The sequence below is a fragment of the Manis pentadactyla genome, chromosome 10 (assembly GCF_030020395.1).
Source record: "Manis pentadactyla isolate mManPen7 chromosome 10, mManPen7.hap1, whole genome shotgun sequence".
Classification (NCBI taxonomy): domain Eukaryota; kingdom Metazoa; phylum Chordata; class Mammalia; order Pholidota; family Manidae; genus Manis; species Manis pentadactyla.
The window spans coordinates 56,474,644-56,500,364 of record NC_080028.1 but is presented as its reverse complement, the minus strand read 5'-3'; the positions used below and the strand labels follow the sequence as shown (position 1 = coordinate 56,500,364).

At 38.1% G+C, this 25,721-nt stretch overlaps 1 protein-coding gene across 8 annotated transcripts in view; it reads right to left on the bottom strand.

Annotated features, from left to right (window-relative positions):
• The window catches only part of SRGAP1 (SLIT-ROBO Rho GTPase activating protein 1), a 281,990-nt gene that overhangs the window by 81,556 nt on the left and 174,713 nt on the right, over positions 1-25,721 (bottom strand). For all 8 annotated transcript variants that reach the window (XM_036894920.2, XM_036894915.2, XM_036894919.2 and 5 more), the window contains 3 exons: positions 21,374-21,436; positions 603-785; positions 10-138 (listed from right to left, as the gene is read on the bottom strand). In XM_036894920.2, coding sequence (XP_036750815.2) covers positions 10-138; positions 603-785; positions 21,374-21,436 — 375 coding nt within the window. The remainder of the gene's footprint in view (positions 1-9; positions 139-602; positions 786-21,373; positions 21,437-25,721) is intronic.

Below are 25,721 nucleotides of genomic sequence, written 5' to 3'. Positions count from 1 at the left end.
AGTACTTACATCAATTAAATCTGAAAGATCATGAATGTAATACTTGAAAACCGAGGTATTGGTTGCTTCAAGGGTTAGCAGATACTCATTCCGTGCCTTAATTGATTTTAGCTTATTTTCTGAATACTTTGCTTGTCTCTGGAAATGAAGAAGACCCAGGCATTGGGAAAGACAACAATGTTACTTTTAAACAAGGCAAAGAAACATATACATTTCTATTAATCTAAACAATTCATCCTACATATACAAATGACGTTGGAAGTCCTTTGAAAAAAGTCCATTTCGAATCTGACTTAAATTACAAACGAAAATTACCCAGTTATAGGAAGTAAAAAACAATGTACTTGGGCTTCAGGCCCGTTTGCAATGAAATTTCTTAATATTCAAATTCTCTGCATTGTGTTGAATACTTGGCACTCAACACTAAATGATGTCCAGCTGTTATTACATGATTTTTATGTTAAATATTTTTCATTCCAGTGGAAAGAAATGCGTGCCCTTTCACAATAATTCACAATGTGTTCATCAGCTATTGCATCAGTGTTCTTCGTATTGTCACTTCAAAGAGGACAGAAAGGCTATGCAGTTATATTTTTACTTACCTTTTCTTTCATTTTTTCAATTTTCTTTACAGAGCTTCGCCGCTGATGTCTCTCTTCTAGTCTAATATGGAAGACTGGATCACCAGATCTTCCAATTTGCTTTTCTTCTTGCTTCTCAGCCTCTTTCAGCTTGCTCTCTGCACTGATGCTCTCTGCATGATACATATGGTATGTTTTCATGACCTGTGAAAATGTGACCCAAGTTGTTAAAAGATGTCTGTCTGCAATTTAGGGAGTGAATGGAAACCATTATATGATGTGTATGTTAAAAATATCACCTTCAAACTGGCAGGGGGAGAGCCAGATTGTTAGCAAAATAGATGAATTATGGACTATTGCTTGTTTCTACATAAAGTAAACAAAAAAATATGCAAATTCACCTGCCAGGAAGAAGTACTTAGGGGACAAGCTTTGATGAAAAATGACTTAGTTTATGCATGCTTTCAATGCACTTGAAAAGCTCCCTTCAGCTTAAAAGTGTTTCTCTAAAATCTTTTTTGCATTATTAATTTGCAGAATATAAACCATTAATCATGGATAAATTTTAGCCCAACCTTGGAATTCTTTAAAAAACCTCCAAATTAGTATGGCCTTACCAAAGGAATTTTACTGTATAAAATCTTGTCAAAATACAAAATGTGAATATTATGATTCATATATAGCTTAGTTAAAAAAAAAATTGTTTTCCTGACCAAAAAGTAATACTTTGTTTAATGTAGAAAACATATGCTACAAAAAGGAAATAAAAAAATAAAAAGAGATAGTAACTGTTACTATTTGGCATACTTTTTCCTATGAAAATGCACACACACACACACACACACACACACACACGCTCTTCATTTTAAAATTATACATATTTCTCCTATAAAATTTGGATCATACTGTACTTATAAATTTGAATTTCCTGCATTCTTTTTTCATTTAATAGAACATCTTCCTGTATCATCAAATGTTCTTCTAAAACATAATTTTAAAGGCTGTATATTATTTCCTTATATGACTGTGCTATAACTAATTCTCTTTTGTTAAACATTTTAGGATATTTCAACTACTTGCCTTATGCATAAAGCTGTGCTGAAAACCTTTGATATATATCCTAACTCACTGGATCCTTTCCATGGATATTGTAAGCTTACACAAAGAATTCTCAATTTGAAAGTTCTTTAAATTAAAAAATTAAATCCTTAAACATTTTGGTGATATTATTGTTACAGAAATGTCTGTGCACAAAAGTGTCATATTTCTTACAATAAACTTTCAGAAGAATCGCACATTTTTTTTTTAATTGCACATTCTTAAGATGACTATTTTGAAAAGTAAAACATGGAGTTAGTACCCCTATATTTATTGCAGCATTATTTACAATAGCCAAGATATGGAGGCAACCTAAGTGTACATGGATAGATGAATGAAGACGTGGTACATATACACAATGGGATATTACTGAACCACAAAAAAGAATGAAATCTTGCCATTTGCAACAATGTGGATGGACCAGAGGCAACTGCACTAAGTGAAGTAAGTCAGAGAAAGACGAATACCATATGCTTTTATATGTGGAATCTAAATACAAATAACACATAAACAAAACAGAAACAGTCATAAATATGGAGAACAAACTGGTGGATGCCATGGCAGTGAGTGAAGCAGCTCAAGGGGATAAGAGAGACAAACTTCCAAATATAAAATAAATAAGTCACAGGGATGAAAAGTACAACACAGGGAATATAGTCAATAATATCACAGTATCTTTGTATGATGACAGATGGTAATTACACTTATCACGGTGTGAGCATTTAGTAATGTATATAATTGTTGAACCACTGTGTTGTACACCTGAAGCCAGTATAATATTGTATATCAACTACCCTTTAATTTAAAAAAACCATAATAACTTAAGAGCTAAGTGCCACTGCTGAGAAGAGGAATATGTGCATTTAGTATTCACACCCTTATGGAGGACACAGAAATAGCATATCATTTATAATGAGCTTCAGAATATTATACAGAACAATAAATGTAAAAAAAACCACTCCAAAATGTGGGGTTAATGAAGAACTTTCCTGTATTTTCATAAAATGTCATGTTATTGTTCCTTAAACATATAAGCTATCAGATTTTGCCAAAGGCATCACTGTTGAACAAGAGCTAAGTAAAAGCTAAACTACGAAGTGTTTTCTGTGCTGTGCATAACTGCAAAGTTGTCTGTTTTTAGTAATTATTAAAGCAGTCCAGGGCAAGTTTGGTTGGCTCCTCCAGTTTAAAAGAAAAATAAAATAGCATTAGGAAGCAGCTGGACAGCTGGGGAATGAGAAGGGAGTCACCCTGCAGCTGGGCAAACAGCGAGGTCAGTTAATCTGCCACACACCTGCATTTCTACGCTTGGCTCTGTTTATATTCCCTGCCTGAAGCGAACCCACATACCATTTGGGTCCTGGTTCCAGTTACATGATTCAATGAGAGGGTGAAAACAACCAATCGCTCTCCTTTGCTTTCTCATACACACACACACAGGGTTGCTCAGCTGTCTACTCTTCTTGCTAGTAGGCAGGAAGAAGTGACAACACGTGTCTCCCACCTTAGTTGGATGAAAAGGCATCCCCAACAGCCCTGGGTACTGGAGAAATCTCAGACCCGAGCCCCTGACTCTGGCTTCATTTAGAGGCTTAGGATTGGTGTAAACAGATAATTTGCACAAACTAAGCCCTTTGAGCTAGGGATACTGAGTAGGCTGCCAGCATCGTGTTTCTTATTAACGAGCCTGAGTTAAAAGGAAAACATTTTGAGTCTGACCTAACACTAGTAAGAAGAAAGTATAAATACTTCATCAGAACGTGGTTCAGCACAATAGCTGAGGGTTCTCTACCTGGTTCAGTGGTAACTTCCAGAAAGGAAATTTCTTTGTTGAGTTTTCCAATCCAATCTGACTTAGGGTTTCCACTATTCTCTAAATGTTAACAGTTACAATGAATAAATTTTAAAAGTTGGGGAGAAAAACACTAAAAGCTTTTTGCGAACTCCAATTGCAGATAATGAATCCAAGTATGAGCTGCATTATTTAAAATGTAAGCTGTTGACAGAAGTTGAATGTGTTTTGTATTTAAAATAAAACAACAATTCTCTTTTTCAGAGAAGAGAAAGCTTTTACTTCTTAAAGGTGCATTTTGAATACTGCAAAGAAAATAGCAACTTCTCCATCAGCTTAATGGAAACACATTTGCATACCAAATGACACGATAGGCATATATCCATTTACATACCAAATGACACCATAGGCATATATCCATTTACATGTACTCAGCTTATTTTCCTATTTGATGTCTTCTCTACTAAAAGCTCATGCATTAATTCTCCACTGAACACACTCAATTGACCTTTTCTGCTCCATCTTTCCTTAACTGTAGGAAGAATATAGTCGAGTAGAAAGTGATTTCATGAATTTCTTTCAAGATTGTGAAATCCTAGACAAAACTTTTGCCCAGAAATTAATAATTTTTTCTTACTAACCCACCTTATAATGTATGTGATACTACTCTGTCACTTAAAATCAAAATAATTAAAATATTTATAGTAAATTTCGATGTTCAGGATCAAGAAACCATTATGTATTTGAAAACTATCCATGTTGTGGAGAACATCAGTGGATTTAAGGCTATAAATTGTACTTTCTGATTTCTGACTCAGAAGTTAGAAGATAGGGTTCTATGAGTGAATCTACTAGTTATTAAATGTGGGGAAGTTAACACTTCTACTTACCTTACAAGATTGCTGTGTAACTTAAACTAGACCGAGTACTTTCTATATATGTGTGTATAGGTGTATAAAATCTATACCACTAATAAGTATGTTTACATATATGTAATATGTATATATTTAGCTACACAAGCATTATATAATGCTTATTATATGCCAGAACACTGTTCTAAGCATTTTACAAATAATGGCTTATTTAGCTGTTGCTCTGAGAGGAGGGGGTTCCCTACGATTCCATGAGACCAAAGAAGTTGGGGCATCAAAAGGGGTTCATACCATGTTTATTCTCATGGTGGTCACCCGGCTAAGTACAAGCAGCTGGTCTGGCATTGCTCCCTCCGGCTCCCCAGCTCTGGCATAATCCTCTCCTAGGGTGAGGCTCCTAGAGAACAGCTCCCCTCCTCCAGCTGCCACTGTCACCTAGTTCTCCCTCCAGGCTTCCCTTCTACTCTTTCCAAGCTCTCCTGGCTCCCGCACAGGCACCACTCTCTCCCCGCTCTCCCAGCACTGGGAGGAACTCTGTGCACAGGTCTCTGGTGACTCACAGACGTCTGACCAATTATATACAGGAACTGAGAGGAGAGAATGGTTGTTTCCTCTCCACTCCTCCCCTGTGCGGGTACTCCTGTGACTGACCAGCCCTCTGTCCCCAGTACATCCCATAGATGTGCAAATAGGCTCTTACATATATACAGTGGGTGCTATTAAGGCCAGGTGGGAATCCTGGTCAGAAATTTCCATTTTCTCCATATTAGTCCTTCTAAAAACTCTTGAGGTAGGTACCTTTATTTTCCTCTTTATACAGATGAGAAAAGTAAGGCATGGAGAGGTTAAATAACTTGCCTGAGGTCACACAGCTGGTAGCTGGTAGAGCAATGGTTGGAACCCCAGCAGTCTGGTTCCAGATCAGGTATTCTAGACTGCTATGCCATAACCTTTGGGAAGTCTAAAACATTATACAAACGGAAGGCCCCTTTACCTGGGGGGTATAGTTACTCTTGGTTATATTCAGGAATGGAGGGAAAGATGGATTGAAAAATAATTATCCATTCAACATTTGATTGGTGTAAGGCAAACAAATTTGTTTACCACTTGTAAGGCACTGATAGGTGTAGTAAGAGTAAAAACTTGTAAAAAAGAGTTTACATTTTTGGAGATTACAAAATAGGCATTGGAGATTCTGATGGGCAAAAATGAAGGGCTAGAGGACATTCAGGCTAGAAGGATAGTATTGGCAAAGATACGTGGGGTTGGGGGGGACCACACAGGTGAATGGGCATGAGTAGACAAAGATTGCAGAGAAGGGGGTCCATAAGCACTTGAAGTGTGGGTGGTTGGGTAGTTGAGCGGGATAGGACCAGAGAAGTTAGCACCAGCCAGATCAGGAGAGCTGGGCTCTAAGCAAAGGGATGCCGGCCACTGCCTCCCAAAGGCAAAGCAGCTGGGAGAACTGAGCACACAAAAGCAGACCAGAGGGAGGCTTTTCATGCTATTTCATGTTGAGCCCTGGGCTGGCCAAAACCTCTTAAAAAATAATATACTATACCAAAGAGGAATGCCTAGGAGTTGACCACATAGACACTTACCATGTTCATAAAACACTTTGGAAAGGCCTCTAGCCTATCTGCAATGCACATCCCGTAATTACTACTCTTCAATGTATGCTGAGTTACTGTAAAATTAAGTAGACATTATCCCAGGTTTCAGGGAGCAATGTATATTGATCTGCATTTACTTATCCTCTTAACAGCTACTAAGTGTCCATAAGCCAGGTATGGTGCTAGGCTCCCAGACTAGAGATGACAGACACAATCTCTACGCAGTGGGATGACACAAAAGCAGGCCTATTCTTACTGTAAAACAGGTAAGAAATGGGGAGCGGGGCACCTGTGGATTTCAAGGTAGACTGAATGGGAGGTAGGTGGGGAAGGATGCATAGGCTTCTTTTTAATTAGCTTATGTTTAATTCTTGGAGTTCACCTGGGGAGAAAAATATGGGGGGATATATTTCACAAGAGGGGAGACATTAATGCTACTCAGTTAATACCTCCAATGGATCTCTCTCAGTTCCCACCACCACTCCCCGCTTTCCATTTCAGGCCTATGAATGACACTTTAGTCAGTATTTTTTATTCTCATTCTTGGCATCAAGGCTTGAAAAATTGCTAATCCCAGAGGTAATGAGGACTGTCATAATGTTGAACTTTAATAAGCCCACCCACTCTCCCTAGGCGCAGGTAACCCTCCACAAATCAATGAAAGCCGAATTTACAACACTTGTATTTGCAAAGTAACATTTATATGCAAACTCAATTTGAGAGAGAGCATACTAGTGGCTATGAACTTAAACTCACAGAACAGACCGCTTGGGTTCAAATCGTGCCTTGTGCTCACTCACTGTTTGGTTTTGGCAAATAAGTTAACCTTTCTGGGCCTCAATCTCCTCACTGTGAAATCAGCTGTTTTTCCTCCTTGTTACTTCTCACAGTAACAACATTATTACTCACTGCATGCATAGGGCAGTTGGAAGGATTTAAAGTGTCAATACATGTAAAGAGCATAGTAAAAAGAGCTTGACACATAAAATGCACAGTAAATGTCAAACACTGATATTTGAAAAAAGATTACCACAAAAATATTTCATTTTACTACATAGGAAATAATTTCTCCATGGTTGGAAAGATTATCATTTCTAACACAGGGAAGGAAATTAGGAATATTTCCATTTATGTGTAAGTTAAGAATTTCAGCAAAGCTCTTTAGAATGAGCAAATAGATCAAGACGAACAATTAAACAGCATGAGATGCTGTCTCTATAGCTAGTTTACCCAAGAAAACTTGAGGTATGTCTTGGCTCCACTGAAATGAAATCATGTAACAGTCTGAATTTATCGTGAAATTATATTTACAACCCAAACAAATGCTTTGAAGAAATGACACTGTCTGGGACTGTGGACCTAGCTGGTTAGGGTCAACCAACCAGCCAAATGACAGGGCAACAGAGATGCAGAGAATAAAAACAAAGGGAAAAATAGAGAATACATATGCAAAGGAAGGAAATAAGGTAATGTAAATCATGAAAATAATTATAGGCTGTTCAGTGTAGGGTTAAAGATTTTATTTCAGGAGTTATTATAAAGAGCAGCATTTCAACGGGAAGAGCTTGTGTCTATGCAACCCAGTAAACCTGGATTTTGGTCCTAGCTTTGCTGCAAAGTAGCTTTGTAACCTCAGCTTTTTTGAGCCTCAGTGTGAGCCTCATCAACTAGAGATGACAAATGAGGTCTGCCTACAGACCAAAATCAGGGGGACAATCAAATCAAACCATACACCTCAAACACCTTGAGAAGGGTGGAATGAAAGAAAAAGTACCACAAGTACCACCTAGTAGCCTTATCAGAGTAGGAAAAACTGATGGTGTAACTGGATGGCTTCTTTCCAAGGGAATTTTAAGGTATCCCTCTAAAAGGAGAATGTTTGGTGAAGTTCAGAGGAAAGAATGCAAGATGGCACTTACCAGTCTATATGAATTGGAAACTGTCATTCATGTTTTTGTTTTCTGTTGGAGATTTACTGTTTTCTTTTCTATCTTTAAGAGCCAGTATTACTGGAAGGAGCATTCCTGTCCTAGATACCCAAGGGTGTGAGCCCTCAGCCTTGTCATGCCCCAACTGTGTGAGCTGTGGCAAGGCTTTAAGTCTGCTAGCCCTCAGCTTTCTCACCTATAAAGGAGGCGGATGGACCATGTGATCTCTCAGGGCTTTTCCAACTCTAAAATTCTGAGTCCATGATTTCAGATATTAACCTTGTAACAACTAACTACTGTAAGAATTTATTATATGGTTAAATACACACACACACACACACACACACACACACACACACATATATATATACACTTCTCAGTGGCTAAAGGGGTTGATTTTTTGTGTTATGAGAGAGGGCAGAAAAATTTTAACCAAAAGAAAAAAAAACGTACAACAAATTTACTAATTATCTCCTTCTGCCTCTGTTGACTTGATACAGAAAGTAGTACACCATGCTATGCAAGGTTATAAGATTCCTCCTAGAATTCTCCATGGGCTCTGAGGTTATAACTCATCTGCTTTGCTACACAGAAAGATCTAGAAATGAACAATGCCCACACTGTTATATTGACGAATCTGATTCCGGGGTATCTATCACTCTAGTGACTTTAATTAGCTTCCAAACTGATTAGTGATCAATCATCAAGTGTTCATAAAGGAGGAAAACCCTGGACCATTTGATAGGTAGAGTTAACAGATGGATATGGTACATACTTTTATTTTCTACTGTTATCTTTCAGTTAAAGCAGGATATTAGACATCTTCAAAACGTTAAATCCAACAATTTTTAAGTGGCAATATAAATTACAATCAGTTGCACAAGATTTTCCTACCTTAATAAAAATATTTAATGAAAAATGACTTGTATCCGAAAGAGGACAAACTGTTTTACACCTTATTAAAGAGAAAATGTTTCTCTTTGTAATAAGAGTAACCTTCATTTATTAATCATGTGCTCACTAGCTCTACCTCCAGTAGTCATAAGAGGCAGTTCATAATTTAAGTCTTTGAGTCATAGACAGGGTTTACTGGTTTTATTTATGAACTCTCCACAAACATTCATGCTCAGCAAAAATTTATTGAGCCCCCTACTATGTATCACAAATAGGCTTTTCATATTTGATTCTATTACATTCTAATACTAGAAATCCAATTATCCTATTTGATTCTGTAACATTCTAATACTAGAAATCTAATTATATTTTATTCTTTATTGATTGATATTAGTTCATTAGCTCCTAAGAGTAATTTTTCATGACAGCAATTAATAATTTGGTAATATCTGCCCATTCACAATTATCAGAGATTTCTAATGTGAAATGAATGTCATTTTTATCCTGGAAACTCTAATTTTGCAAAAGATATCTTCCTCTCTGGTCTCTCAAGTACTTCATATGCAGTAGGGTAAAGAGAGGATAGCAATGGCAGAGGATTTTTAGGGAAATCCGACTTAATACTCTACTTTCACACCAATGGTTTTCTAATACTCCGGCAATATTCCAGTGCATGGAGTTCCCTGCACAAGCAATGTGGTCTCATGCATCTGTGCTCTCCTTCACGCTAATCGCTTTCCGGAACGCCTTTCCACCTCTCCTTTATTACTAAAATCAGGTGTCAGCTAGGAAGCCCCGAGATGGCTCTCTGTTTACACAGAGATGTGGAGACCCCTGTCTAGCCTCCTGTCCAATACCACACATGGAAATATCTCACTAGTTTAGCTCTTTGAAGACAGAGCTTTATGTTTACTATCGATGCATTTCCAGGACCTACATATTTGCTGAAGGGGCCCACCAACACATTCAGTGTGTATTACCTGGATGCCACACCCTGGGATCCTATAAACATTCAGAGTGGAGGCCACAATGCTTTCAGCTTTCCATTAACTGACTTAGAGAAAGGGAACAGAGTGTGAGACTTGGGACAAATGCTGAATAATGGCATTCCATAAATCGTAGTGCCTTACAAATCACAACCCTTCTCCACATACTTGCTGGGAAGCCACCCTCTGAAGAAGGAGAACAATATCTTAAAAGAGAGCCCATTCCAGTTTTCAACAACTCTCATGGTTAAGCTCAGGAATCAGACTGCCTGGGTTCCAACCCTCATTTTTTCTTTTAGCCAAGTTCCACGGTTTCCTCACCTCTAACTGGGAATAAGAATAGTGCCTATAAGGCTGTTGTGGAGATGAATTAATATATGGCAAGCACTGGCAGTGGTCACTGGTACACAGGGAATGCTTAAAACTATTGTAATTAATAAACTATCCCACTCTTCTCTTATTATCTTTTAAGCCCACAATAGCCTCAGCCTTGCCAACGTTCACTTGTTCATTTACATACCCAAGAGGCTGACAGCACAGGGATGGTCTTTGTTTTATGCATCAAAGAAACCGAGTTGCAAAGAGACTTGAACCTTGCTCAGCAAGTCAACAGGGAAAGTCAGGGATAGAGAAGGTCCTTGTTTCAAAAAGTGTTTTTGTAGCAAGTCTTCAGAGGCATTGAAATACAGGTTTAATTTACAAAAAAAAAGGATTGGCACTGGAATGCATATTAACCAGGGCCACACTGGACACAGTGGCAGCAGAAAAGGCAAAGGACAAGTTTCAATTAGTTGGCAACATGAAGGGGGAAAGTACATATATAATGAAAGGCAAGGAACATACTAGAATTTCAAAGTCACCTGCAATTTAAAATATTTAATTCTTCCCAGGAAAATGTTTCACATGTCCTCAACAATACATGCATGTATTAGACATTTAACTTTTAAGGTTCAGTGTATGAAATATTTAAGCTGAGGAAACATGACACTTGGAATCTTAAAGTCATAAAAGCCCTGTAACCTCTGGATTGTAGCATTAACTAAAATGGAAAGACTGTTGTCCTTTTCTTTCAATGAAATATGGTTTGGAATTTGACACACATTCTCTGTACCTCAAATCCAATACTTCTCACTCCATTAGAAAAAAAAAAGAAAAGAAAGAAGATGGTGAGAGACCTTTGTCAATCTGTAAAAGAAAGCTTTCTTAGTTTTCAAACTGCTTTTGTCTAGATGTCTGACCACTTTTGCTGCCTTTGGTCTTTATCATCTAATGCTGGTAACTCCCCTGGAATCTTCCCGTTCCTGATGTTCCCTTTCTCTCTAGATTTGGCTCCAGAGAGAAATTCCATGAATATGCTTTGTGTTCTTCCTAATGGTATGCCTTGGCTCACATTACCCTTTTTGCCTGGAAAGCCTGCTCCACTCTCTCTCCATCTCTTCTAATACTGAAATCCTGTCCATTTTCAGATCCTGTCCTCAGAATTTTCTCAATCCTCAGTGAGTCTCAAATCCTCTTTGAATCTCCAAAGCCTTCTTTCTGCCCAAACCTCTCTGTCAGTACATGCTGCTCTGTCTTCTGTTATAACCACCAATGAAAGGGAGTACAGTGGGTAAGCTAAGGGCACAGGCTCTGCCAGGTCTGAGACTCCCTTCTTAGCTGCGTGACCTGGGGCAAATTACTTAACCTCTCAGTGCCTCATTTGCTTCATAGGGCTGTTGGGAGAATTAAAAGGGCTAATTATGTCAAGTGCTTAGAATGGTACCTAACAAAGGTTAGCTGTTATTTCGTCCTTGTTTAGCTCTAATCTGCTAGACCGAAGGCCTCCAGAACTGATCTGGTCTCACCTGAAGCTCCCTGGGCGGCACTGGTGACAGAGGACCAAAGGACCATATTTGCTAATCTGAATTAAAACAAATCTGAATCTGTGTGATATTCTCCTTAAATAAGGAGGTTAACTTGATCATTTCTAAAGATCCATTCAGTGTTAAGATTATCAGTTTATGATAGGATTAAAATCAGATAATCATGTGAATTAGAAAATCATGTGACAAGATATGTTAAAATGGATCACTGATTTAGATACAATTGATTTCCTTCTCATGATTTTTTTTTACATTTCTACTGGTTAACATTTCTGGTTTATTTTGAGATAAAAATGCAAGGAAAATACCCATAATTTATTTTCTGTATATGATTATATACAGAGATTATATAGATTATATCATATAGAGAGACATATTAGGGTTTGATGAATAATAGTAAAGAAAGCTAAGTACCTTCATTACCCAATAAAAACAACACTTTCTAGTTAAGATGTCTCTTATTAAAGCATTTTAGTTATTTAAAAGTCATAACACTATGTTGCAGAATGTAATAGTTTGGATAAAATACTCTTTGAGAAGAATACTTGATATGAGACAGTCTTCAGAATTTTTTTTTTTACTATACTTTCTAACACTTTCTTTTTCATTTCTAAGCCAAATAGTATTGTTTCTCAGTCCATATTGCTCACTTTTTCTAAAAGACTGTCTTATTTGTAGTTCATAAGCACCAACTACAACTAATTCTCAAATCTCAGAGAGAATGTGAATCCAAGCAGGAGCTGGGGAGCATTTGGCCTCAGTAACTAGCAGGGTGTCCTAAAAGACATCTACACATAAAGTTCTTACCAAACAGTTGTCCTCAGAGATCCTTACAATGGAAACTTTATTAATTCCAATCATTCTGGCAGGAAAATGAAGCCAGGTTAAATTAGCTAACATAGTCTCCAAAGACAGTCTGTGTCAATGCCAAGATTACAATTCAGAAATTGGCACGGAGTCACATGGTCCCAACACCTCTCTTTCTTTCCATCTAAGTGTCTGGTAATAAAGCCAGGGGAAAGATATACGGAAACACTTTGTCAGCCCAAGAGCTCTAAAATAGACCGCTTTTTAAAAATGTTTTCCAGGTGGCATCATGGAGAATGTGGTATTCTAAAGAGGTTTTCAATTTGAGAAGCTTTTTACATATCCTTTATGCCTTATTTCTCTGTTAGTGTTTTGTTCTGAGACCTAGACCTCTTTGTAGTCCACCTCAAAGGAATAAATTTTCATTTTCACTACGGAAATATGTATTTCAAATACTTAAAATGCCCTTGAGCTAAAATAAATACCTAACCAAAAAGTAAAATAAAATGAAGAAACTCTTTGAGGCTCAGAGAAAACTCTTCCAATATGAGGTGGCAAGTGTCTTTCAGAATGACCTTTTAACCTTGCTTCAGGCATGTTCTTCCCTACGGAAGAATGCACAGGACCCTGGTTCACAGGAGCCTCACATAGCCAGCCATGGAAGCAGTCCTGAGGCAGTTTTCAAGGAAAGCCTTGAAACAATAAATGGTGTCTTTCCTCCCACCGCCTCTAAAAAAATAACTAGCTTCCATGTTTTTGCAAATGGTAGGATTTGTTTTCTTCTTATGGCTGAATAATATTCCATTGTATATATGTACCACCTCTTCTTTATGCATCCATCTACTGATGGACATTTAGGTTGCTTCCATTTCTTGGCTATTGTAAATAGTGCTGCGATAAACATAGGGGTGCATATGTCTTTTTCAAACTGGGCTGCTGCATTCTTAGGGTAAATTCCTAGAAGTGGAATTCCTGGGTCAAATGGCACTTCTATTTTGATCTTTTTGAGGAACCTCCATACTGCTTTCCCCAATGGTTGAACTAATTTACATTCCCACCAGCAGTGTAGGAGGGTTCCCCTTTCTCCACAACCTCGCCAACATTTGTGGTTGTTTGTCTTTTGGATGGTGGCGATCCTTATTGGTGTGAGGTGATATCTCATTGTGGTTTTAATTTGCATTTCTCTGATGACTAGCGATGTGGAGCATCTTTTCATGTGTCTGTTGGCCATCTGAATTTCTTCTTTGGAGAACTGTCTGTTCAGCTCCTCCGGAGCTAGAGGATATTATGCTCAGTGAAATAAGCCATGCGGAGAAAGACAAGTACCAAATGATTTCACTCATATGTGGAGTATAAGAACAAAGAAAAACTGAAGGAACAAAACAGTAGCAGAATCACAGAACCCAAGAATGGACTAACAGTTACCAAAGGGAAAGGGACTGGGGAGGATGGGTGGGAAGGAGGGTTAAGGGTGGGGAAAAAGAAAGGGGGCATTACGATTAGCATGTATAATGTGGGGCTGGGGTGGCACAGGGAGGGCTATACAACACAGAGAAGACAAGTAGTGATTCTATAGCATCTTACTACGCTGATGGACAGTGACTGTAATGGGGTTTGTGGGGGGGACTTGGTGAAGGGGGGAGCCTAGTAAACATAATGTTCTTCATGTAATTTTAGATTAATGATAACAAAATAAAAACAAACAAATAAATAAAAAGCAAGACATTTGGAGGAGAGACATTAAAAGACATTAAAGAAAAAAAAATAGCTCCTTATTTTAACATTTTAAAGAGATAAGTGGTTCAAAGAGATATATAAAGTCCAGGTAGATCCGTGTACATTGAGTAACCCTGTGTTCCAAGTAACTTCTGCACGAGATGCTCAGTGGCCTCTGGGTTTGTACTAGGACAGCTTCCATTCTTTCTATACAATTTGTTAGGCTCTCAAAAGGAAGAAAACAAAGGTGAACGGAGTCTCCAGTAACAGTAATCACTATACATGAACACAACTGAACAGGTGGTGTTGACACATAACACTAAATGAAAGGTTATGTTTTAAAGAGTCACCGCAAATAAACATATCCTAATATTAAAGCAGAATGTGCAAAGCCACTGCAATCAATTACACATAATTACAAATCAATTTCACATGGATTTATCATAACGTCTGCATTCCTCTTCTCTATTAGAATTTGCTTACTGAGGATGGTAAGCTCTTATTTTTAAAAGGCTGAGTACAATGCTGTGAAGCAAAGAAATACTGATGTAGAACACATCAATTTTTTTTACTAAAATGCAGCATAACTCTTTGAGATTTGGGTATTAGAGAGTAAACAAGCTTAACACTTTAATCACTGATTTAGGAAGAGCCTTTTACAGATTAATGAAGGTAAATTTTGTTTTCAATGCTCCCTCTAACCCTTTCCATCATCATTTTTCTGTTTTTGCCTTTGCACTTCCCACTAACCCAGTCACAGCCCTATTCACATTTACTATTGATCTGGTTTTCTTAGGGGATTTTCCTTCCTTTTTCTTTTTGTACAGAAGTAATATATACACATTATAAGGGGAAAATTATGTATATGTATATATACCTTTTAAACACGGATGTGTAAAAACCCTCTGCAGCTACTGTAAGTATCATCCCCGATATTGACAGACACCCTGACAGGCAGCACTGCGCTGTCACCACCCCCACCCAATTGATGATGAAGGATGGTGATGACAAAGAGGAGGAAAACTACACATGCTTATTAAGGGTTTATTGTGTGCCCAGCATTGTTCTAAACATCTTATCTGGGTTAACTCAGCTTTCTTTTTTCTCTTAGTGCTCACTCCTGCCACACTATCCATTTGTTCACTGTCTGTTTCCCCTCACTGAAATATAAATGCCTTGAGAGAAAGCACATGGTCTGTTTTCATTCACAGCTACACTCCCAGACATCTAAAAGTGCCTGGCACCATAGCACGCATTCAAAAAATGTGTGTTGAATACATACATTCATCTTTGTAACAATGTGGGTGAGCCACATCTAACCAGTTGAGGGTCTGAATACAACACAAGGACTGGGGAGGAGGATTTGCTCTCTCTGCCCCCCAGTTTTTGAGGTGAGACAAGGTCTCCTGCTTTGAGCTTGAACTTGGGCTGGAGCTTACACCTTTGGCTCTCCTGGTTCTGAGGCCTTCAGATTCGAACTGCAACTATTTGAGCTTATTGCCTGCAGATCCTGGGACTTCTCAGCCTCTGTACCACCCGAGTCAATTCCTTATAACCAATCAATCTTCCTCTCTCTCTCTCTCTCTCTCTCTCTCTCTCTCTCTATATATATATATATATATATATATATATATATCCTTAAGCATGCAATAAACATTAGCTACTCTGACAGGCACACCCAGTTACCTGCAAATATCTCCCCTTCTATCTTGACTTAACAAATTCCCAATTTGTAACTGGTCAGCACCGAGTTGGTCAGCTGAAGGTTGTAATTCCCAGACTTCCTTGTTGGAGTGGAATTCACAGCCAAATGGTATTTCTATTTTTAGTGGAACCAAGTTCTAAGTTCTGGCCCATGAGGTGTATATGAAAGCATTATGAGGGACATTCATTAAGTCTCCTTAAAGATGGGGGCCTGCCTCCTTTCCTTTCTTGTTCTGTTGGAGTCTCCTTTCTGCCTTTCAGGAATTCAGATGGAATGGCTGGAGCTCTAACAAGATCCTGAACTAGAAGGACAATGTTACAATTACATTTCTCTGAACAGGGGTGTAGGAGGAGCCTGATTCTTGATGCTTTATGTAACCACCATATCAGCCCTGGGCTGCCAACTCTGGACTTCCTCCATGTGAGAGACTATAAACTTCTTTGTTTATGCCATTATTTTTGTTATTAAGGTATCATTGATATATTATCTTTTGCTCAGGTTTCACATGAGTAACATTGTGGTTACTACATTCACCCCTATTATCAAGTCCACAGCACATACCCCATTACAGTCACTGTCCATCAGCATAGTAAGATGCTATAGAGTCACTACTTGTCTTCTCCATGCTATACAGCCTCACCCATGCCCCTCCTGTATTATGTGTGATAATCACAATACCCCTTAATCCCCTTATCCCTCCCTTCCCACCCTCTTTCCCTTTAGTAACTGCTAGTCCCTTCTTGGGTTCAGTGAGTCTGCTGCTGTTTTGTTTCTTCAGGTTTTGCTTTGTTGTTATACTCCACAGAGGAGAGAAATCATTTGGTACTTGTCTTATTTCACTGTGCATAATGCCCTCTAGTTCCATCCACATTGTTGCAAATGGTAGGATCTGTTTTCTTCTCACGGCTGAATAATATTCCATTGGTATATGTACCACATCTTCTTTATCCATTCATCTACTGATGGAAACTTAGGCTGCTTCCATGTCTTGGCTATTGTAAATAGTGCTGCGATAAACATAGGGGTGCGTATATCTTTTTGAATCTGTGACCCTGTTTCTTTTGGGTAAATTCTTAGGAGTGGAATTCCTGGATCAAATGGTACCTCTATTTTTAGTTTTTAAGGAACCTCCATATTGCTTTCCACAATGGTTTAACTAATTTACATTCCTACCAACGGTGCAGGAGGGTTCCCCTTTCTCCGCATCCTCACCAGAATTTGCTGCTGCTTGTCTTTTGGATGTTGCCATCCTGACTGGTGTGAGGTGATATCTCATGGTGGTTTTAATTTGCATTTCTCTGATGATTAGCAATGTGGACCATCTTTTCATATGCCTCTTGGCCATCTGAATTTCTTCTTTGGAGAAGTGTCTGCTCATATCCTCTGTCCATTTTTTAATTGGGTTATTTGCTTTTTGGGTGTTGAGGTGTGTGAGCTCTTTATATATTTTGGATGTTAACCCCTAATTGGATAAGTCATTTGCAAATATATTCTCCCACACCGTAGGATGATGCCCTTTTGTTCTACTGATGGTGTCCTTTGCTGTACAGAAGGTTTTTAGTTTGATATAGTCCCACATGTTCATTTTTGCTTCCTTTGCCTGAGGAAATATGTTCATGAAAAAGTTGCTCATGTTTATATTCAAGAGAGTTTTGCCTATGTTTTCTTCTAAGACTTTTATGGTTTCATGACTTACATTCAGGTCTTTAATCCATTTCGAGTTTACTTTTGTGTATGGAGTTAGACAGTAATCCAGTTTCATTCTCTTGCATGTAGCTGTCCAGTTTTGCCAACACCAGTTGTTGAATAGGCTGTCATTTCCCCATTGTATATCCAGGGCTCCTTTATTGTATATTAATTGGCCACATATGCTTGGGTTTATATCTGGACTCTATTCTATTCCATTTATCTCTGGGTCTGTTCTTGTGCCAGTACCAAATTGTCTTGATTACTATGGCTTTGTAGTAGGAGCTTGAAGTTGGGGAGCATAATCCCCCCAGCTTTATTCTTTCTTCTAAGGATTGTTTTGGCTATTTGGGGTCTCTTGTGGTTCCATATGAATTTTAGAGCTTTCTGTCCCAGTTTGTTGAAGAAAGCTATTGGTATTTTGATAGGGATTGTACTGAATCTGTAGATTGCTTTAGGCAGGATGGCCATTTTGACAAAATTAATTCTTTCTACCCATGAGCATGGGATGTATTTTCATTTATTGGTGTCTTCTTTGATTTCTCTCAAGAGTGTCTTGTAGTTTTCAGGGTATAGGTCTTTCACTTCCTTGGTTAGATTTATTCCTAGGTTTATTCCTTTTGATGCAACTGTAAATAATTGGTTTCCTAATTTCTCTTTCTTCTCGTTTGTTTATGCCATTATTTTGAGTGTCTCTGTTACGCAAGGCCAAACTAATCCTAACTACTTTGGCTGGCCTTTGTGGTGGCCTAAGAATCCAAATGGATGCTCAAAACTGTTTTGAGGCCTTGTTTCTGCAAGTAATGGCCAGGTGAAGGCAAAAATATAGAAAAGGAGATGCATGTCTTCAAAGCCTTTCCTCCCCTTCCAGAGGCACTCTGATGCCTCTCTCCCATACTCGGAAGTCCAGCCTACATGCCTGATGCACACAACCCATACTGAAAGTATCTGATTAAATTAGGTTCGCCCTAAGGTATAAATGACCATAAGGTATCTTTCTATTCTTCCTGGACTTCATATTTTATTTAATACAAAGCCTTGTGATAGAATGTTTCGAAGAATCAAAAGGCCTGTGAGGGAAATATATCTGGGTAGGAAAGGCTACACATATGGCTGCTGCACTAACGTTGGCTCTAATTTAATATAGAGCGCTCCTCTTCTGTAAGGAAGTTAATGAACTTCTCAAAATGTTCACGTCTAACTCCCAGGGAGTATCAAGGGCTGAAAGAAAGGGAGGGGTGAATAACTGTCTGAAAAGGCAATTAAATAGCATCTTCAACTCCTGAGGCCACATATTGTATAACTGTTACTTTAGCAGTCATTTTTTTTCTTCAGTTGCACAAAATTCTATGCATGATGCATTTCAGAATTATTTGATCATGATGTGTCTGTGGTTGATAAGGAACCTAAACCACCATGGTCCCAACTCCTGGTCCACTGTTTAAGTACTTTTCTTTCTTTCTGAATGTAAACTGAATGTATATAATTGGCAAAATTCATTTGAACAAGACAGATTTTGTGTATCTGAATTTAAAGTCCAGGAGTGACCAAATATCACCCTCTTTTAGATTAAAGAGTGTGTGTATGTATGTGTGTGTGTGTGTGTGTGTGTGTGTGTGTGTGTGTGTGTGTGTGTCTTCCCAAGAGCTCCAAGTGATCTACGGATTACCTAATTACAGCCTCATTGCTTACTTCCTTTATCCCTTAATTCCTCTATTGACTCTGAGTGGTTAAATGACTCTGGCAGGGTCATTCAAACTCTGTGGCTTTTTCTAAGGCCTGGTTCCTTCAGGCTTTCTGACTGATACTGCCTAGAGTTTTGGGGATCTGACACCTCCTCAGAAGGCCATTTGTTAGTGCATGTCAGCTCACTTGCTTCAACTATAGAAAGTCTGCTAAATGTTGAAGTGTATTTGATAGGCTGAATCCAGGAGAAATTTCACTATATGCAGTCCCTCACTGAGACAAAATCTTCATGACATTCTACCGATTTTTCTCATTTTCAGTGATCAAGTTTTTCTTTGCCACTGTTGCTCTAAGTTCTACTAGTGTCAGACCATAAATCAAAAGGATCTTGTCTATGCTGCCATGATAAACAGCATATTTCATTTTTAAAGTATTAGAGATTGATTTATATTTCTAGGTAAAACAATGTACAAGTAAAGGGAATCACAAGGGAAGTGCCACTAAGTCCTCATGTGAAAACAGCTCAGTGGAAGATCACAGAGAACTTCTTCAGAAGTGTCAAAGGCATAGTGCTTGTGTAAGTTTTAAATTCTAAATCCAGGATTTCTAGAAATGGTTGATACTTTAGGTTATCATAAATTAACAAGTCACAGGCTAAAAAAATCATCTTTATCATAAAAAACTCAACTTCATTAGGTATTTTTTATATGAATATGACCTTATAACATGAGACTTTATGTAAAGCTAAAAGTTTCTGAAGGAAGAACTGACATATAGAAACTGTCAATTCAATTCATTAAGTGCAGGTGTAGTAGCAAACATGCTATATAAAAATACAACTTTATCCACGTGCACAAAAAACTTGGAAAGTGAACTTTAGATAAATATTCATTTCATAGAAGCTTAAAGCTACAGGTTCTTTTAACTAGCAAGCATCAGTGGAGCATTAAAAACAATTTAATTCACAAAATTGCATTTTACACACATGGGTTTTAGGTAATAAATGTAATTTGTAAATCAAGAAACATTTTAATAATACTTTTCAGTTTTAATTATCAGGTTTAATTTGTCTATAAATACTCAAATAATCTTGTACAATGAAAATGCAAATATCTGGAGTTAGAACAAATTAATACTATTCATTTCTCCTGCTATTCTTTCTTATAAAATAAAAACTCATCAAATTCCTCCAAAAGGAATTTGTACTTAACATGATCATTAAGTATTAAAAAAAAATTACATATGAGTCAGTCCAACTTGGAAGCTCATTGGTTTTTCTTTTTCTTTTGATATTGAAGTATCATTGATATACAGTCTCATATTGGTTTCAAATGTGCAACCCAGTGGTTCAACAGTTACCCATTTTATTAAATCTTTACCCTCTCTCATGCGGTTACTATCAATGTACAAAGATGTTACAGAATCATTGACTATATTCTCCACGCTGTACTACAGTACCCATGACCAACTTATACTATGACTGAGAATTATTGTGCCTCCTTATCCCCCTCACCCCCACATCCCACACCTGCTCCAACCCCTTCCCTATGGTAACCACTAGTCACTTCTCAGTGTCAGTTTTTCTAATTAACAGTTTTAAGTTGTTTGATTTCTTATTGTAATATGCAGAACCAGAATAAAATTTAAATTCAGAAAAGCAACCTGTTGCCAGAAAGGAAATACAGATAACCCCCCAAAATTTTAATCTGTTAAGTCATTAACCAAATAATTTAACTGAAATGGGGAAAAAAAGACATTAAAATACCAAAGAAAGCCACTCTAAATTGCTCAAATTCTAGAATGGCTAACTTTAGAATGACAACAATTGAAAAAACATTCTGGAATTGAATATACATACGGGTTAAATATAATCCAACCAGTTAAAAACATGTCTTTTTGGGACAACTTACTCTAGTTTCTTAAAATGTGCTAACTGCATATATATATTTGTTTGACTACAGTCTCCCCAACTTGGGAGGAAGTGACAAAAGAATGTAACAGTGTGCATGTATCTGCTTGGTTCCACTTCAACTAGAAGAGCATCCACTAATATACCCTATCTTGAAATGAGTTCTAATAAGAGCAGTGTTTCTGCAAACCAGAATTTTAAACTGAGTATTCTTGCAAAAGAAGGAGGATGTGCTTACCGTATACAGCTCGTTAAGAACCTTCATTAAATCCTCATGAAGTTGGAATGCAATCTCTTTGCTCTGTAATTAAGATAAAGAATATTTAAAAAATGTAATGGAAAAATGTTTCTAAATCATGTACATCTTAAAAAGTCCACTGACCAAAACAAAACTAGAAGAACACATGTAAAACAACAGAAGGCTATCAGAGTCCTGACATAATAACACCTTTGAACAAATGGCCCTTTCTAAATACTAGCTATCTGCACCAATGATCACCATAGAGGCAAACAAATGGACAGTCTGAATGGCTCTCCTACTATCCAAGAAGAGAGAGAATAAAAGTAAGCAGGGTGAAGCACGTGCATGCTCAGAAGCTGAGTTGCAGAATGAAGTCATTCAAAGATGAATTCCAGCATCCTGTCTCCCCTCTTAGTATCATCACAAAGGAACTTTGAAGTATGATTTCCAAAATGCTACTTTAGAAACCAAAAGGGGAATTAACTCTCCCTTTCTGAAATAACTAGCTGACTGGTTACAATTTTAACTTTCAAAGCAGTGAGATGTTAAGACCACGTACAGCCCACCTATTTTTTGCCTCTGCATTTATTTATTTATTTTTCATTAAGACAAAAAAGAGAGTTTATTCTTCCATTCATTGGTAAATAACAGCATTTAAAATATTCTTCCCCAGGCTAATTCTGAGAGTTTGATAGAGGAGTACTTGAATTATTTTCTTCAGCAAAATGTATAAATTATTTTAAGGGAAATTACATATCCACATTACATATTTTCTGTTTTGAGTTCATTTTGTAGTCAGCTATAGGGAATGGAAAAAACGTGCAGTGTGACTTAATCTACAGATTGAGATACTACCAATATCCATTGGTTCATCTGTGTGTCTTCTGCTAGACTGTCAGGGTATATTGGGGGTATGGGCCATGCCTTTGTCAGCTGTGGCCCTGGTCCTGCACTGTGCTTGGGCTCAAGGCCAGGACTAGGGTGGGGCAAGAGAGGCACTAGGGTATGGAATTTAAGGAGATACTCATGCTCACCCTGGCCCAGGTCCTGCTTGGGCACATAGGAAGCTTTCAATAAACACTTGTTAATAAATCCAAAAATGAGCTGAAACACTGTGTGTGTGTAATAGCTGAAGTAGTTACTACATTTGCTGAGAGCTGGCTACTGGTGAAGGGGCAGAAAGGAAAGGCCCACAGACAACTCTAAAGAAAATACTAGGATGCAGATGAAACACAGTCTCTCTGCAAACACAAGGTCAGGGGGTCAGGCCGCCCTCCAAAAAGGCCAAATGCAATGAAGTGAAAAACTGTGGAAGATAAAACAGTGTTGGATGATGACATCAGAGCAGTATCTAAACTTTGAGAAATTCAAATTTGTTACCAGTCTTTGTCGCTGGGGTTTCCTGGAGTGATAAAGAGTACTGTTACTTACCAAGTCCTGACAACTTTCAAAATCCCTAAACTGGAGTCAGAGATTTTATGTTTTGCTGGGTCCCTCATATGTGAAGAGGGGGGTTATGAATCAACTCAACAGTGAAAGTTAAGTCACTAGTGAGCAAATGAAGGCAACCGAAACTCACTTTAGTTTCCCTGTCTTGTTATTCTGACCATATCCATTACACTGCAATCTCCTGTGACTTCAGCTTGGTGTTTTTTTAATATCAGGTATCACTGAAGGATCTGGGCCACCAATTCAGAACTCTAATGGGATCAAAGGGCACCAACTAACTGCCCAGCTGCCCACATTTCAGGTAGCAAGTCCAGAAAGAAAATACTTCTTGGCCAAGACTTTAGAGCAATAACAACAAAAAAGAAACCCCAAAGGTCCAATTAGCCCCAAGCCGAGAATATTTAGAATCAGATTAAATAGTTAGGTTTGGAGTGATAAGGCTCTTGTCCAAGCTATCCTTGGTCAAATATCTTAGAACAAGTGAGAGGATTCTTCATATATTTCACAGTTTACAAGATTTCAGGTAATGAAGGAGAAAACAATCTGGCATCACAGCTCAAACTGCTCTGCCAAGCATACTCGCTTTTCTTTCCCCTTTCCCCAGAGGCCCTGAAATATAAAAAATCTGTCTGGGAGGCAGTATAGTATAATGCTTGACAGCCAGGACTCTGGAGTCCGAGGGCCTGGGTCTCAAGTCTCAAAGACCTTGGGTTTCCTTACGGCTCAGTTTTGGAACTGCAGAATGAATGGAGTCATTGGGCCTATTTTGTACGGTTGATGACAGCATTCATCAGAGTCACACACAGCACGTCAAGCAGTCCCTAACACATAGTAGACATCCCATAAATGCTGTTAAGTACTTTCTGTTAAGTACTTAATTCTTTCCCAGATATTGTTTGTAATGGCAACTCTCGAGTGAAAAGGCCATGTGGTATTTTTCTTTCTTTTGGTCTCTAAGGATGCTTGTTCCATTTATTTCGATGTTGGAAGTGCTTGGTAGATACTGGTTGACTTAATTTTGATGTCCCTCCCCATTGCCCTGGCCTTTAGATCCCTCCAAGTGACCCCTGATTTGGGAGGGCCCTAAAGCCCTTGGCTTTTTCTTATATCCATACTCCCTTGCCATATATGCACACTAAATTTATCTTTCTATGTTCCATTTTTGTGCAGATCCTATTCCTTGTGGTACTAGATGAATTAATCACATCATCACATATCAAGCCAATGTGATATATACAACTCATGAAAGAGACCCCTTATGCAACCAGGTTCCCATGGGAATTTTATATTTTGGGAAAAGTTGGTGGGGAGTTCCTTTCAAATATATACACCCCTGGCTATCCTCATGACACATGAAAGTATTTGCACACTTTAAATCAGTCTAAACTCTCCATGGCCTCATAAAAATAACCTTGAAATTAACTGCTCTCCTCTCACCATTACTCTTTTAGTCTGCAAGCGTTGTTAAAGAACTGGACTGCTCTGAAGCAGTCGTTCATGTGACCGACGTGTGAACCAGGAATTACGCACACTCTTGTATTCACAGATACTTGGGCTGTACACAACATCAAGGGCTAGTCTGAGTGCTGGCAGCACAGCGCCAGTGCTCATGGCACGGGAGGAAGGAAAGGATGACCCCAGGTTACTCCACCCCAACTTTAAACATGTCTCCCACTTACTAGAGTAATAGTGAAAAACAACCTTCTCTTCTAACTACTACCCTAGACCTCAAAAGAAGCAATCTTAAACCAAACCATGCCCACTGTGGCACTCAGTTAATATGCTGGCACACTAAGGAACTGAAACCCTCTAAGTGGACAATATCAGGATTATCAAAAGCCCATCAAATTTAATAGGTTAAATATGCCTCCGGATTCTGTTTCATTAAAAATTTGAAAACAGTGAAAGCAGATCCTTGATTCTTGAACAAGAACTGCTGAGTAAAAAATTGATACCAGTATTAAGGAAAGCAACAAAGGGTCCCTTTGTAGAGGAAAAAATAACTTCATGAAATGATATATGTTTGAAATGAAGTATTTTCTATGTTATTTGAGATTGGCTGGTTAAAATTAGTCCTGCATAGAGAGTCCCGTCAACTGCTTCAGGTATGGAGTTAGAAAAAGGAACAATTTTTTCAGCCCATTAATGCAATCTATATAAGTTCAAGTAATGGTAAAAATTCTCATACACTGCAATAGGATTCTGGGATTCTGAGCCAGGGGAAAGGAAATGGTTAGAACTTCAATTCAGTAGACATTTATTAAATGTGTCCAATATGTAAGCCTAGAATTTTTTTTAAATTTTTATTTTGGTATCATTAATCTACAATTACATGAAGGACATTATGTTTACTAGGCTCCCCCTTCACCAAGTCCCCCCCACATCCCCGTTCACAGTCACTGTCCATCAACATAGTAAGATGCTGTAAAATCACTACTTGTCTTCTCTGTGTTGCACAGCCCTCCCCGTGCCCACCCCCACACTATACATGCTAATCATAATGCCCCCTTTCTTTTTTTCCCACCCTTATCCCTCCCTTCCCACCCGTCCTCCCCAGTCCCTTTCCCTTTGGTAACTATTAGTCCATTCTTGGGTTCTGTGCTTTTGCTGCTGTTTTGTTCCTTCAGTTTTCTTTTGTTCTTATACTCCACATATGAGTGAAATCATTTGGTACTTGTCTTTCTCCACCTGTAAGCCTAGAATTTAATGCCAAGCCTATTTCTAACTTCATTATTGTCACTTTGATGTTCTGATACTTCAAAATAGGTCCCAAATTAACAGTCCCAAAGTTTTTAGCTTTTTCCATTATAAAAAAATTTAACATATGGGAGACTTGCAAAAATAGAAAACAGAAGGACAAAACAACTACTATAATTATTTGATGTATTTCTTTTAA